At 41.9% G+C, this 16,970-nt stretch overlaps 1 protein-coding gene across 1 annotated transcript in view; it reads left to right on the top strand.

Moving 5' to 3' along the window:
• Brinp1 (BMP/retinoic acid inducible neural specific 1) overlaps positions 1 to 16,970 on the top strand; it is a 171,548-nt gene that overhangs the window by 34,541 nt on the left and 120,037 nt on the right. The window contains exon 2 of the mRNA XM_047525019.1: positions 13,984 to 14,251. Coding sequence (XP_047380975.1) covers positions 14,034 to 14,251 — 218 coding nt within the window. The 5' untranslated portion in view covers positions 13,984 to 14,033. The remainder of the gene's footprint in view (positions 1 to 13,983; positions 14,252 to 16,970) is intronic.

Genomic DNA, 16,970 nt, shown 5'->3' on the forward strand with positions numbered 1-16,970 from the left:
TCATTAGTGTGGCAAGGACTCAAAGATGGTGGCAATAAGAATTAAATCCAGAGCTCCTGAATCCAGCAGGACAGATGCTCAGGGAGGTGCCCTTGCTTTCTAGGCATGACACAGATGGGATTGTTGGGCCCTTGGAAAGCAGATGGTGCAAGGCTTCTAAATTTTGGATTTGAAGAAAAATGAGAAAAATCCTCATTCTAACTCATCACAACATATGACATGTCACCAGGTGAGGTGGTACATGCCTGTAATCCTAGTGACGGGGGAGGCTGAGGCAGGAGGAGAGTGAGTTTGAGGTCAGCCTGCTACTTAGAGAGACTCTGTCTCAGAAAAATGATTAAAAAGGCTGGGGATGTAGCTCAGTGGTAGAGTGTGACTGGGTTCAACACCCCATCAGTACAGCAAAAATTAATTAATTAAAAACTTAAAATTATACATATTTATGAGTGTGTGTGTGTGTGTGGTGTGCGCATGTGCATGCACGAGCACACATCTCCCTCCAGAGTTGGGACAGTGTAATATGCATAGCATTCACCTATAGTATTTACTAAACATTCAGGTCTCTGTACCACGTTACTAGAAATGGTGATTCAGTTAAGTTAGGTGAAGTGTCCCGGAGGATGAACGGGTGTTAAGCATCCCTGGTGATCTGGACCGAGGTGGTCTGTGAGCTATTCTTTGTGAAACCTGAGTTAATGCCAAGGGGAGGGAAATAGCACATTTCTGTATTCTTACATTGATAGAACTGGGGATGTAGGGAAAAATGGTAGCTCTGCAATCTGTGGGGGCTCAGAGGGGGCCTGGAAAGAGACAGTGTCAATGGAAGAAGACAGATATGGCCAAGGACCAAGGAACATTCATGGCAGCAGGGACAACCCAAACCAGAACCATAGGAACAGTCAATCACCTAACATTACACTATAGCAGATTTTACACATATATGCCAATATGTGTTGAGAAATTTCTTGTATCTGTTTGACTTATATTACTAAAATTATCTAAGTTAGCTTATATTACTAACGTTCATGAGCAGAGGCTGGGCAGTCTACTATATGGTTACTTTAGCCTCAACATCTTGGCACAGGTCTTATTCCTGCCTTTCCTAGGCTCCTCTTGCACAGTAGGGTGGCTGACAGCACTCCAGTCTCTCATCCTTTAGGTCCAGGTCTTTGTGAAGGCTGACTTTCTTGGTCTCAGGGACCCCATCAGAGTCTTTTACACTTTACTTCTCCAAGTCAAGTCACCAACTGATTTCTGAAAACATCTTTTAAACTATAAGAACTTAAAGTGGGAATGAAATAGATCTCCAAATCAAAATAAATGACTGTTAAAAAGGAGGAATGAACCCCTGAGAGGCAAATATTAAGGCCCATTACCATTTTTGTATGCCAGTTTCCATGTTAAACCTAAAGATGACAGAGATGAGCTAGAATGTGGGCCCTGGCCTTAGGATGCTCATTACCATCCAGTGGCAAAAACAGAAATGTCAAGCATGGAGTGAGGTAGAAGTACAATTAGAGGCATGGACAAGTTTCAACCAACTCCCAGTCATGGAAGTGTCCATTTTTACTAGTATTTATTTCCATCAAGAAAGGCCTTCAAAAGAGAAGACACTGGACATGAATTTCCAAGGGAGAGTAAGAATCTGCTCTTTATTTGGAGATATGGAGGAATTTTTAGGAAATTAGTGAAAGTATCATGGTCACTGTAAGATTTCAGAGTGCTGGAGGGAAGAGCATAAGGGGAGTGGGGGGTGGCAAGATGAGTGAGTCTGTGATGTAGGCAGGGTAGAAGTGGAATTCCTATTAAAGAATTTGGACTCTATCCTGCATGCAACAGAGTGGTAAGGACCAGAGTGATCAGGGAAGTGAAACAGGTCTGGTACAGCTAAAGGCAGAGAAGGAATATGGTTAACACTTCAAGTGCTTTTACAGATCCGAGGTTTATAGAAAGGGTAGGAAATACTGACACCTTCTTTAATATGTTTATTTACCTCACTGGTGCAACCTGGCTATATTCCTGTGTTGGAAATAATACCATCTGGGGCCTACTGTGAGAGGTTAGATCAAAATCCACTCTTCATCTCAGTGGAACATGATCAAAGTATCATTCACTATGGATGGTACATATCCAAGAACAAGCCTATCTGGATTTGGAATTTGCTACTGCCTCACATTAGGTGTGAAATCATTAGCAAATTTCTAAGCCTTCCTGGCTTCAGTTTCCTTGCCTATTAAATAGGACTAATGATCATCCTTTTTCAGATGCTTGTTTTGAGAACTAAGTGAGTTGTGCATGTTTTATTAAAACAGTTTACTGATGTTATCTCTCTGACTGTTAAGTTTCTCATCTCTGAAATGAGAGTTATAAATCCCTCCCCTGTATATGTTAAGTGTCATGTTGAGGTCAGATGGAAACCCAATCCTTTTATAGCATGAAGTTTTGCTGGAATGCAAGGATGGTGTGAGGAGTGCCTGGAGGGCATGGAAAGAGGCAGAACACTCACAATCTCCATATTAGATACATTTTTAAAATCTATGATTGCTGACTAAGGCATATTCAGTACCTGCTGCAGATGTGTTCCTGACTTCTTTCTTGAATTTCAAGCTTGTCATGGGCAAGCATCAACCATAGGTGTTCTCTGAGTTCATCATTTAGCAGGGACTCTATAAAAGGATGAGGCCATTGCACAAGAACTAGCAGAACCCATGGATTGTACAGCCAAATAGACCCACTAGGAACATTTCAGGTTATTCATTAATTGCCTCCAGAATCATCAGGTCAAGGGACAGAGCTTTTGATGGGTAAATCTTGGAATTTAGATTCAATTGAAAACTTATACTTGTTCCACTTAATATTAGCACTAGATGAACCACAAGGAAGAACTCAGTTGCTAATTCAAAAGAACATTCTTATTTCTTTATTGAGCAATTACTGAGTACTTATATAGTGCTAGTTTCCATCTTTGACATCACTTTCTGCTTCCGATCCCTTTGGTGTTCCTCTGTGGGGAAACCACTCTCTTCTGACACATCTTTGTATCCCATGCAATGTCCTGCTTACTAGTTTTCACAAAATAGGTCAGTTCTCATGATTCCATGCTTTTGCTCACCCCGGTCCTGTGACCTGGAATGCTTTCTCTGAGGTGCTTATATTCTGTTTTCAAGTTGGTAAATCTCTACTTGAACCAGTAGAGACCAAATCAAATCTCAGCTCCCCTGAGAAGTCTTAAACTCATTGTGAGTTACTTTCTCTTCATTTTCTCAAACACTTGTTCAGGTATCTGATCAAACCCAATCAATTGTTCTGCAATTTGAGTTTTACAGGTTTATCTTCCTATGGCTTCCTAAAACCACACAAAGTTTCTTATTCATTTTTGCTTACCCTGTAGCTGGTCCAAAAATTGACATCCCACCACAATTTCAAATAGATCTCATGTGACTCTTGCTACCAGTACTTTTCTGCCTCATATTTTTATTTTCTTCTTTAATTCTGGCTTTGACCTGTGTGTTTATGAATCTGTTAAAACCTCCTTATAAGGAGAAAAATTCTTCCAGTGACTATTGGCTTCCCTCTCTGGAAGGGAGAAAGGAGAGGTGTTGACCACCATTCTTCTGTGCTTTCCTTCTTAGCCAAGTATTGGGCACTCTGTCTCCATTCATTCATGTCCCATTCATGCTTTAGTCTCTTCAAAGGAATCTTCGGTTCTTGTCGAGCTGTTGAAAACGGCCTACCTCTGTATTGTTAAGTGCAATAGGCATTTTGAGACTTTATCTCGTATTACTCTGCGGTTTTTGAAACTTGAGACCCTCTTCTTCTTAAACATTGCTGCGTCTCCTCACTTCCGTAGAGTTATCTTCTCAGTCTACTTCATGGGATGATTTCCCTCTTCATGTTGCCTAAATATGAGCATTGCTTATTGTTTGTCCCCATTACTCTGGACTAACATATGTACTCTGAATGATCTCACCCGCTCTGAGAATTCTCCACCGCTCTTCCATAGTGATTAGCAAATCTCTACGCTAGTCTTTTTCATTTGACTCAAGGTTCTATTGCCTACTGGAAATCCTGCCAGTGTTCTGTAGACACCACAAACACAACAATTCAAGAGAATACTTGTGATCATTCACTCTGAATCCATCCATTTTTCTTTATTGTTTATTACAATGAATGGCATATGAATCCAGTCACCAAGCCACAGGTACGAGTCATTGTAGACACCACTCACCGAGTCTCCAAATCCTGCTAATTTTGCCACTTAATATTTTTTACCTTCTCTCTGTCAAATATAAAATAGCTTGTTTATACCACATTTAACATGATCTATAGTAGCTCCCTTTATTTTCTCCTTGTCCCTTCTTACATCTCTTCATTACCCTTTGCAGATGGAGTAACCATCTACATGCAAACTAGTGCAAACCTGTTTCAAAGTCTTCTGTGGCTCTCTGTGATCCAATGGGACTGATCCTAGCTCTTGGTTTACAGAATTCATTCATTCAATAAATATTGAATTAGTGTCTGCCATATAATTGGTTCCAGATATTGAACATAGAAGGGGAAAAAGGAATCTCTGTGTTCAAGAAAGTATTATGTAGAGATAAGATTATAAAACAAGCATCCCCATTTAGCTCTTCCTTTATTGTTTGTCATTCTGCTTAAAAATTTTCATCATAGGAACTGTGAAGTGTTTGTAAGTCCTATATTCAAACCATACTCCTTCATTGTTTTCTTATGTTCTCTGGCCTGGGAATCAGGGTCCACTTTTCTAATATATCACTTTGCCTCCTAAGACCTCACTTGAATGCCATCTCCAAGAAGCACTGACAGAGATCCTATTTTGAGGCTTCATGCTTCCCAGCTCTCTGGATACACTCTGTCTTTGCCCTACAATTACATTATATTGATGTCACCTATTTTTGTATCTATTTTGTACCCTAGACTTTGAGAGCCAATTAAAATAGTATGGACTCCATAGATAATTGTTGAATTTTACCAAACTGGCCCAGAACAAACACTGCAAAATGTTTATTTCACTCTCCCTTTGAAGGATTTCCTGCAGAGACTGCCGATAATCTGGGGAGAAAATTTAAAAGGCAGAAATTTAGGTCTTCACATTTCTAAAAGTGGCTCAAATGAAATATTTATGAAGAAAAAGATGCTACATATAACTTATGCTTATATTGTTAATTTTAAAAGTAATACGTGAGATCACAAAATTAAGTACTCTTCATATTTCCATTTTTGTTCAGGTTTCCATGACCTTTTCTAGATTTGACATATCCAGAAATTTCACACTTCCATTGACTTATCGGTCATTCTCTTTATTAGCATCTTTATAGTAGATGTGTGAAAATTTGTGATTGTTAAGGGAAGTGAACCACAGGTAGGAATGCTGTGCTTTTGTTGCTTAGCATTCAAATTCCTGAGTCATAGACTTAAAACTGGCTTAGGTTGAAGTTATATTCTACTGGTTATAGATAATGTGACATTGGAAAAATAACTAGATTTGAAAAGAGAGCCTCAGTTTTATCATCTGTAAAAGAGAAATGATGCTATTTATCTCATAGGATTGTTCTGTGGATTTAATAGCATGGGGCATAAGAAGATCCAGGTACAGTATCCAGCAAGTAGTCTGTGCTCCATAGTCTTTCAACCTTACTAAGGCATGTAAGATACCACGAGACCTGAATCATCTGTTACTAAGATGGGAAATAGGGATGGGCATGGCACGGACAGGGAACATAAGCAAAAGCACTGAGGCATGAATGTTTCTAGCCTGTTCCGTCAGTTCAGTTGCAGAGAATCTGGAGAACAGGGTGGGCTGGGGATGGGTTGTAGAAGACCAGGAGTAGGAAGAGGACATCTCTCTGCTGAATACAAGAGTAAGGGATAAGGCAATCAGAGGGGATGACTGGGGGTGTGTTTAGAAAGGGGAGTACTGTAGCACATCTGCATTTAGAAAGATGACTGGCCACAGGTGCTTAGGAGAGAGGTGGTGGAGAGAGAGAGATGGAGCTGATAGGTCAATGCAAAGATGGTTGCGATAGCCCCCGTGATAGTCATTTTCCAAAAAAGGACACACATCAAGAGGAGATGGACGGGATAATTCATGACTGTCAAAATAAGAAAACTCCAGGCAGAGATGAGGTGTTTGTTACATAGTGTATTAAAGTCCCAAGTCGTAGAACTGAGAATTGGCTTAGGTTGACATTTAAAGAGATATTTCTATTAGAAAAGAGGTGTTTCTAGGGTATAATGTGTAATTGGAAAGAAGGATATGTGTAGGATCAGTCTGAGGTTTACAGAGATTATAGGAGAAGGAAATTACTGGAAATAATTAAGGGAAAGAGGTAACTATGAAAACAAAGTAAATTGGCAGGTTGTGGAGATGGTGACGATGTTGATGGAGTGGAGGGGGAAGTTAGGGTCAGTCCCAGGCTTCTCACAGGCCTGCTGTGGGAGAACCTGTGCATAGGAATACTGGGAGAAGGCAAAGTTGGAAGGGTGATCACGGGTTTAGTTTGGGTTATTTCGAGTTCAAGAAGTCTGTGGGATTTCCTAGAGATGAGGTGGTTCAGAATTATAATACGAAATATACAAATTATAATGAATTCTTATTCCAGTTGTCTTAACCATCTGTAAAAGTTTTTGTCTGTATATCTTCTTATGTGTGAGGGTCTGTAAGTCATTTACACATATTTCCTTCACTAGCTAGTATGTCAGTTCCCCAATGCTCAGTATCCACTTACAGCAAGGGTCAGCTTTAGTAACAGTAAATGTGAATCTGTATTTTAAGTAGGTGTCATGATCATCTTGAATCATTCCAACCAGCACGTGTTAAGTCTGATTAGACCTGACTCTTTTGATTTAGCATTGCAGTGGGACTGATCCTCTGCTATTCTCTTGCTCATGTTGCCTTGAATTAGTATCATTATTATCAATTCATAGCTTTGTTGGCAAAGATCTTTGTAAATTCAATTTTATTTATTTATTTGGTACTAGAGATTTAACCCAGGGGCATTCTACCACCGAGCTAGATCACCACACCTTTTTGTTAATTAATTAATTAATTTTGAGAGGGTGTCTCACTAAGTTCCTGAGACTAAAATCCAACGCCATCTTCCTGTATTAACCTCTGGAATGGCTGGGATTATATGCCACCAAGCCTGACTGGCAGGGATCTTTTAAAGGCACTTTAAAGTCACTTGCCTAGTTTGTGAGAGCCAGTTTAGTTAAGATCAGATCCTGAATTGCATGTCCCTGGGCACAGGCAAACACCAAGGCATCCAGCTCCCTGGATGTGAAGGAAAGATGGAGGCCAGCCTCTGCTTACCGCGGGCTCCCTCTCTGCACTGCAGTGCCGTTGATGACTTGGGTCTGTCTGATATTTGAGCTGAGTCTTAGACCTAGCTAATAAACCAGTACGCTAGGTATTCTAATACGTTTTTCTTGCCTTATATGCCTTGATGAGTAATTATAATTGAATTAATTGGGTTTTTACACTGAGTTGGACTGTGAGTGAGTGTTTTATGTGAAATCTTTACTTTGGTTTAATAGGATTCATGGAGTAAGACTGGAAAACAAAAATAAAACTAAAATCCATTCGATTCTTGTCTCCCACTACTTAAACCTCTTGGATCAGTTTCTCCTGATATTTGGATGAAAGTTAAGGCAAAGCCATAATTTTTTAAGGTCACTTTCAAAATTATTTCTGGTCACCTCTATTTCCCATATAGCTGTTAATGTCCAATTGAGTATATGATGGCAAATAAATCATTTGAAGTGGAAACTTCACTTTCTCAAGAGTGTCCTCTTTCTCCACCTTCTGGGGTTACCGTATCTCTTCCATCTTGCTAAATCTAGATCTCTGACTTTGGGGTTTGGTGGAGACAGAGAGGCAGGGAGGTGGGGAGGCTCTTCCTGGATTAACCCTTTTGGCAGAGCAATCAGTACCCTGCAGCTTTGGCAGGTGTTTAGTGCTAACCTTTTCTTACCTGCAGCGTTTTTTGAGTTATTTTTGAACTTCCAGAGACCTCTGACTAGTGATTGCTTCGATATAGGTAAATACATCTCTTTTCAGCTACTTACCTACTTCTCAAGCCTTGGTCCCTTGGTAAATTGCAAGACGACTTTGAGTTCCTTTTACTGGGCCCCCGTTTTCCCCTGGGTTGGGACTGTGGGCTGCCTGGCCTGGCTTTCTCCTGAAATTTGTTCCATGGTGAGAGAAGGCACATTCCTTTCACCCAGGAGTTAGGCAGTTACTCCCCAAATTGCACTGCCTGCCCTGCTTCCAGGTTGCAGCCTGCCTCTCTTAGGTTTCTCTTCTTAGCATTCTTTTTTAGAGTTTTGTAGTGTAAATTAGGCAACCATCTGCCTTGCTTTCCCAAGCTGCAGGGAACAGTACTGTTCTGTTGGAGTGGTCTCATGGAAACTTGAGGTGGGAGACTTCAACCCCTTCCCCACATCCCGAGGAGTCTAGTGGGTGCTAGGGATCGCTTATCACCGTCATATTCTACTCAAATGCCATTTCTGGCTCCAAGGCCTTACCTTTTCATGCTATGATATGGGTGTTAAGAATTCAGCAAAGTGCATTTGGGCTGTTTGTGTTGTAAGTCTTACTTGATGGTCACATAGCTCTCTTTGGAATAAGCTGAAACCCAACTTTTAAGCTCTGTTAATCCTTACTTGAATCCCAGCAGTGCTCATTCTCCTGTTATTGCCCACATTTTACAGATGAGAAAACTGAGGCATGGGAGGGTTGGTTATCCACATGCCCAGGTTCTCTTAGGTGGGTAGGTCTGCATTTTGGTCTTATCTGGAGATCCAGATTTGGAAGTGGAGGCCTAGGCAAGACCATCTGATCGGCTCAGGTTGAGTAGGCAGGTGCTGTGGGCTGCCTTGGGGTGTAGTATCAGTCCAGTTCCTCAGGGACCCTGGGAAGGAGAGGCAAGAGCCATTCTTTTCTGTCTTCTGGCCCAGAATGTGGGCTGTGGCCAGAATCCATGCAGAAAGCTCCAGAGGGTGAGCTTGGTACAGGCTGCTGGAAGGCTGTTTCCCTCATCTCTTTCTCCTGAGTGTGTGCCTTGGGTGTAAATAATTTACAATGGCAACAATTAGAAATGTGCTGTGTGTGGGATGAACCCGGTTCCCTCAGTGACACTGCAGGCTTATATATAGCACAGTCCAGCCAAGTGCCTCACGTGCTCTCCCTGCTACAGCCTGTGACAGGGGCTCTGTGGACCAGGGCACTGCACAGCAGCAGGCCTGTGACTCACCCAAGGGCACAGGGGGTCAAGGGCAGTACTTGGAATAGAACTAGCCATGTGTTCCCGGGCTCTGAACTCCAGTGGCAGAAAATTCCCTTTGTGAATCTTTTGGAAGAACAACAGCTTCAAATGCATGGTGGAAAATAGTCAGTGTTTCTCTACTACGTGCAGAGTAGGAATGTGGCCCTGGAATGCAGGGGTTTTTATTTATAATGTACTTAGTGTTTGTGTATTGATTTTTAGAAGCAGAAAATAAGTGACTAGTGTTTCAGGAAAGAAAAAAAAAATTAGGGGAGGCGTGGGTTTTGCATTGCTGATAGAAATGTAAAGACAGATGAGTGACCTTCCCGAGCAGGGTCATGGAGCACAAACGTTCATCACAGTCCTCCAGTGCCCAAGATAAACGGAAGAGGAGGAGCCACATGAGTCATTTTAAAGTTTCTAGCAACCACATGAAAATAATGAAAAAAAGAGATGGACAAAATTCATTTTAATATCTTTTATCTAATTCAATACATCCAAACTCATATTTCAGCATGCAATCGATATAAACATTAGGGAGACATTTTACTTTGTGCTAGTCCCACTGAGTCTCTGAAATCCTGTGTATTTTGTACTTAGATGTGTATTTTGTACTTAGAGCACATCACCCTTTGTACTGGCCACGGTTAACATGCTGCTTCACCATAGTTTGGAACAACACAGCTTCCAGTGCCATTTGCTTGCTTCGTGGCATTGAGACAGTTTCTGAACCTCAGTTTCCCCTTTCTTCCAACTGTAAAATGGAAACGGTAACAACTTCCTCTCATGCAATTGTCAGAAGGGAGCATAAGCAACCAGTGCAATCCCTGTTGCATAGTAAATGCTCATTTAATGCATAATTCCTTCCTTAAAATGACTTTCATGGCACCTGAACTCCCCATGGGAGTCTGGAATGCATCCTGGCCTCTGACTGTACCTGAACCTAATGCGACCCTGATCTTTTCCCTTCCTTCCACTGACATTTCTTTGTCCCTGAGGTACCTGCATCATTCATTCCTTCACCTCAGAAGTCCCTTTGTCAGAGATGCCTTTCCTGAGCGCTCTGTATAGAAAACCATACTCTTTCTCAGCCCCTCTGACCTGCTCTGATTGTCTTGAGCATACTCCTTACCACCGCTCTCCCCAATGGAAAATCGACTCCTCCCAGAGCTCTGTGTCGAAAACAATTTCTCTGGCCTCTATTCCTCTGTTGGACTTTATTCCTCTGTTGTAGTATTTATGGAGCACATTTTATATTAACCCTCATGCATGGGTGTGGCTTCCCCAGGGACAAGACCTAATTTTACCAGGAGATTGGGGTGGGAAATCCAGTCACTATGGTACAGATTTTTTAATGAGATACAGGTCAAAATCTTGCATCCAACACTGAGGAATTGTGAGCTTAGGAACAGCTTACCCACCTTGTGAAACACACTTATTAACATCTACTCCTCACTGGATGCTTTGGCTACTACTAAGGGAAGAGACCATTTTAAAGCCAAGCACACACAATATCAGTCATGTGACTCTTATATTATCCCAAGTTTCCAAACTATTTAGTGCTCAACATGGTCTTGTTTATAGAATAGGGGACATGTAGCCTATCATTGTATCTCATATAAAAGCATTTAGGTAAAAGTCTACTAGTCTTTGTTCTAGTTCAACAAAAATATACCTTTTTATTAAAATGTTCTTTGTAGAAAGCTTTCTTTTTATTTTCAGTGCTCTGTGGATCACTGTGACTTTCTGAGTCAGTGGAGGGAGGCTGTGACTTCTTCCATATAATACCCATCTCTACCTGCTAAGATGCAGATGCATCACAGACTCTCCAGATGAATCAGACGTGCCTCATACTCCTGCCAACATTAGGTGGCAGAATGAGAGTCCTTAACCGCAACTATAAGACAGGTGTCCCCATCCACCGCTCGGGCCATGGTCTATAAAAAGGAATTGGATCAGATCAGTTTCTCAACTTTATATGACTGACATGTTGAATCCAGAGTTCTTTGTTGCAGGGGCTGTCCTGAACATCGCAAGATGTTTGGCAGCATCCCTAGCCTACACTCACCTGAAGTCAGTGGCATCCTCTTAGTTGTGACAATCAAAGATGTCCCTGGGGGACAAAATGGCCCCTGCTTTGAAAGCACAGGGTTGGGGCTTTGAAATCTTAGCTAAGTCTGGGACTATGGGCTGAAGCTTCACTCTCTTATGTGCATACATGTGCACAAACACACATGGACACACACACCCATCCCCCCACACCACCGTTCCAGGCACGACCTGGTTCCTGTGCCACTTTGACAGCTGCAGCGTTCTCCATCCGGTTTGCTCCCTCCCACACCTCTCTCAACGGAAGCCCTGGCGAGGGCTCTGGGGGTGACATGCTGCGATTTCAGCGCACTGTAGCTCACCACAGGGAGCTCTGAACAGTCGCCTCCGCCCCCTGCTTGCCACTCCGGTGGGCTGTGGCAGACAGTCTTGGCAGCTGTGGCTGTTACAGTTCTGAGCTCAACATGGAAGGCTTTGTTTTAGGCTCTGAACAAAACTTGAGGCCACAGCTTTTTCCAGCCCACTCCTCTGCACACGTGCTTCTCTCCTCTGCCTTGACAGCTGGGGCTTGCTGCGACAAGTAGATTTTTGTAGCAACTCGTGATAAAATGCTGCATTTGTGCAATACAGGGAAATATTCAGTTGAGCAGGAAATCTCCATCACTCTCTTTTTGATTTTTTTCTTTGTTTAGCTTTACTTTCCTCCCATAGTCAGCTGAAAGAGTAAATAAATAAGGTCTGCTGTTTAATCGTGTGTGTAGATGGTTCTGCAGTTGACAAAATGTTTGTGTCCTCATTATAATTTTACGTGGTAGTCATAAACATCCAAGATGGAGAGAAGGGACGTGACTGTTCCCAGCAATGTGGTTAGTCAAGAGTAGAAACAGTTTTCAAAGGTTCTTGCTAGTTAAAAGCTCACAGCCCAATGAATCAGACATGAAGACAAAGAAGTATCACATGAGATAATAAGTGCTGATGTACAGTTATAGGAAATGAGCAACTAGAGCTGGGTTTAAGGAATAACACTTTTAAAAGAAATTGAAAAAAAGAAATGACCATGGAAAATATGACCTTAAGTGGCTACTGAAGGACTTGGCCGAACTATGGAGCAATGTGACCCAAAACACTCCCAGGCAGAGAATAGACTGATAGACTGATCAACATCAGAATCAGCCTTCATCATCATCCTTATCCTCCTTACCATTCATGCTGGTTTTTTTTTTTTTTTTTTTTTTTTTTTTGGTACTGGGAATGGAATCCAGAGGCACTCAACCTCTGAGTCACATCCCCCAACCCCATCCCTCTTTTGTATTTTATTTAGAGACAGGGTGTCACTGAGTTGCTTAGGGTCTCGCTAAGTTGCTGAGGCTGGGTTTGAACTCGCAATCTTCTTGCCTCAGCCTCTGGAGCTGCTGGGATTTCAGGTGTGTGTGCCACCATGCCCAGCTCCTGCTGTTTTTTTGAGAAATTATTATATGCCAGGCTCTGGAGGGGACACTTTACATAAATTATGTCATTTAATTGTTATATTAGTCCTGGGTGTAGGTGTTATTGTTAGCCACATTTGACAGCTGAGGAAACTAAGATTCAGAGATGTTAACTTGTCAAAAACAGTCTTGCCAATAGTTGGTGCAACCTAGATGCAAGGCCTTTCGATTTGGATTTGGATAAGCTCTCTTTGAATAAGCAGAATGAGGGGCACAAACAGAGCAGTGTTAAGCTAGTGAGGAGACTAATGAATGAGAAGATACAAATAAGACTGGTAAGTTTTCCAAAGCCTAGGCATGACCTTGTGATTTCTGTGATTCCCATGAGAACCCTCCACCTAAGCTCTTTCTTGGACTCCATCTTTTCTCCAACATAGCACCACTGTGCCCGATACCACCCAATAAAACCGGCGTGCAAGACCCCACCTAATACTCACCCTTTAGATTCCCCTCCGAATGCCTTCTGAATGCTGGGAACAGTGAAGCTCAGAGGCATCATGAATTCTCTGATCCCAGGTTTCCTTGGAGTTTGGAAGACACTACAGTGAGCTTTCTAGAAGCTCTGCCAGCAAGTTCTATGAACTCATCTCTGAGGTATCCAGCCCAGATAGGCAGGAGGATAATCCACTGTGAGATTTTGTACATACATCTGCTCGTGCAAAAGCAAAACACACATCTGTGCATACATGTCTGTGTAAGAGGAGAGGAGAATGGAACTCTTGCTTACTGAGACCTTGGTATGTGAGGTAGGTTGTGAAGATGGCAGGTGGGGCAGACACTCAGTTTCTGTCTCGGGGTCTCTAACTGGCCCTAGGAGATACTGATCATGCATTAATTCATTTCACTCACTTTTCCAACACATCCTCAGTGTGACAAATGAAGACAGTGCATCCCTAAGAGACTAAGCAGTTTACCAGTGTTCATTCGACCTGTGAACAGCAAAGCAGAAATAGGAGCCCAGATCTCCACAGATTCTATGCTTTTAGCCCAAACTGTACTGTGTGAACTTTAATGCATTCTGTTAATGTAAGGTATTACTGGGAAGATGTGTTAACTTTTTTTTTTCTTCTCCATTGTCTTCCTCCCCCCTCCTCTCTTTTTCCTTTCCTCCTCCTTTGCTTTCTCCTTTCTTTCTCCCCTTTTGATTTTGTTCTCTACAGGACTCCAGAGAATGGAGCAAGAATGAGAGGAAAAAGGCCGGCAGAAAAGCATGAACTGGAGGTTTGTTGAGCTCCTCTACTTCCTGTTTGTATGGGGCCGTATCTCAGTGCAGCCCTCCCACCAGGAACCAGCTGGGACAGACCAACATGTCTCCAAGGAATTTGATTGGCTTATTTCAGACAGGGGGCCTTTCCACCACTCCAGGAGCTACCTATCCTTTGTGGAAAGACACCGACAAGGATTTACAACCAGATATAAAATATACAGGTATGATCAAGGCTGAAATAGCCCTTGCCTTTCCTTCCTGTTGTACTTCCTGAGCTCAGGCCCTGACACACTCTTGCTGTTGGACAAGTGTCTGAGTCAAGAGATTGTGCCCCTTCTGTGGGCCGTTTTTCGCCTGGCAAAGTAAAAAAAGAAGAAAAAAAATAACAACAAGGAGAAGATCAAAAGATGAAATAACTAATATTTTTTGAGTACTTGTGTGCTGGGGACAGTGCTTAATACTACTCATTATTTCATTTAAATCTTTTGATAGTCATCTAATGTAGATTTTGCTAGATTTTTCCACTTTGCATTTTATGTAACTGAACCTCACCAAGGTTAAATAATGTGTCTAAAGCCAGAGGGTCAATAGGTGGTAGGACTGGAATTCAAACTCTAGTTCTGTCTGCATCCATAGTCCTGGTAATAATCATCAACCACATGAGGCATAGGTGGCATTGTTTTGTAAATGCTGCTAGAGAATCTAAGAGCCTACTCAAATATATTTGTGCATTTAGAAAAAAAGTGGACACTCAGTGAACAAACCTTTGCTTCAGCAGGTCTGAACTGGTTCTTGGCTTATTGTAATCCTACTCAAGGACTTAGCTCTTTACAAGAGAGAAAAGATTTTCTCTGCCCTCTGAAGGGTCAGTAAGTGAGGAAGCTATATGGTAAGTTGATAGTAGATAGATTAAGAGGAGGAAATCTGTTTAAATTTTGTGCATCCATACATGAGAGCCCTATAAAACAGGAGACATGAAGAAGGGCCATATGACTGACATCTGTATAGCATCCTGAGAAGTAGGGGGCTGAGGTTTCTAAGGGGTGGTGGCAAAGAAAGTTATGAGAGGGTGAGGGGAAGAAATGATGGAGAACATCGTTGTCTGGTTGTACAGATAAAGTCTCTCTGGTAATGAAAGTCATCTCTCAGAGCAGCTCATTAGAACAAGAAGTGATAGCTTATGATAAAATCTGTCTGGGCCTGTGTCTCCTCTCCTGAGTTCATCTCCCTGGTTGATGAGATTCCTGGGGGTGGGATTCATGACCACTGGATTCTGTTTGGGAGGATGTATCTGTAGGAGCTTAAGGGAACTTCAGTGAAAGCCCCACCTGTGCTTTGGGGTGAAAGAGAGACCAGAGCCAGGAGGGCAGGAGAGGAGCAGAGAGACCGTGGCTCTCAGTTAGTTCAGAACACTCAGCATGAATAATGCCATACTTTGAGGAATTGTTTCTGAGTCACGGTAGCTAATAGCCCAAAGTCCTTTCTTCTTTGAACCTCTCAGGTTTTCCACATTCCACTTAATCTCATCTCCTTGATATATTCACAACTCTCTACTTATTCCTATTTAACCATTTGCAATTAGAGTGTATTCCTGTATTATAAACTCTTTGGAGTCACTGTGTATTCTTATATTTCTCATCTAACTGGAAACTCTTTGAGAGAAAGTGTGTGTATGTGTGTGTGTGTGTGTGTGTGTGTGTGTGTGTGTAGAAATCATTCACTACTGTGTCCCCGGGGTGATTTTTACTCTGCCATTGTTATTATAAGCACACAATAAATAGTGTGGCCTTGAATTAGAAAATTCAAAAACTCTCTGGAGCTTTGAGTTAATGTCAAGGAAGAAAGGACAAACTCTCACATTTCTGGTCCAATTAGAATAAAAGCGGGAAAACATGGTGCAGGCGAGAACACTGGCCTACAGCTAACAAGGCGTGGATTCAGGTCTTCAGCCTTCTTGGTTGGTATGAAGAGTAGGCCTGTCTTCGTTGTACATTTTGTGGTATTGTGCCCTGGCAGTGAGGGATTCATGAAATCTCTCCCAGCTGCATATGATTCTATACTGAATATTCAAATCCTCTTCTGAAAGTGGGCCCACAAGTGACTGAGGTCTCACAATGGTTCTGTGTATGGGAGAGTGCACATGAGCTTTCTGTGAGCCTTCTAGAAAAGTGGTCCATATAATCAGAGAGTCATTTGGGAAAGAGACTTATCTATCTGGGCATTCTGAAATGGAAGAACTCAAAGGAAAATGAATGTAGGACAAGAGAAGAAAAAAAAAAAGTAAAAGGGGCATTTCTCTCCTCAACAGAGAAGAACGTCAGAATTTTAAATATATATTGATGATTCAAAGTTTCCCTCGGGATAACTCTCCCTCTATCACCCAAGAGCAGTAGTTATCTACTTAATTCCAATTTGGATCCTTGAAATAGCCTCTGGTAAAGTATAGCCACCGCTGTTTGTGATTATGCATAAACCAAGTATGGGCACCCATTGCTTGAGAGGACTTGTCAATCTCAGAAATTCCTGATACTGGAGAGGAGGATGTGGCTGTGAGATGTTGGATTTGGGGATTGGAAGCAGCAGAGATCCAGATATCTCACTCTTTGGGTTTGTCAGGTAATAACAGCTTCTTGGTTTTATGAATGGCTTTCTTGTCCATTTGAGCGCCTCAAGGATATTTTGGGTTCAGATGACTAGTGTTCATATTTCCATTTTAAAGATGATTTGATGAGTGACTTGAGCTAAGTCATATAGTCAAGAAAAGTTGGGGTCTAGGTTAGAAACAAAGACGTCAATAACTATACTAATGACCAGACGAGAACTGCTAGAATGTATTTCTTGTTTACTAATGTTTCTTGGCAAATATGGCATTCTTGATCCTGTGTTAGACACTGAGGTTGAGTGGGTCCAAGGGCCCATAGGCATGATATATGACATGGT

The sequence above is a fragment of the Sciurus carolinensis genome, chromosome 14 (assembly GCF_902686445.1).
Source record: "Sciurus carolinensis chromosome 14, mSciCar1.2, whole genome shotgun sequence".
Classification (NCBI taxonomy): domain Eukaryota; kingdom Metazoa; phylum Chordata; class Mammalia; order Rodentia; family Sciuridae; genus Sciurus; species Sciurus carolinensis.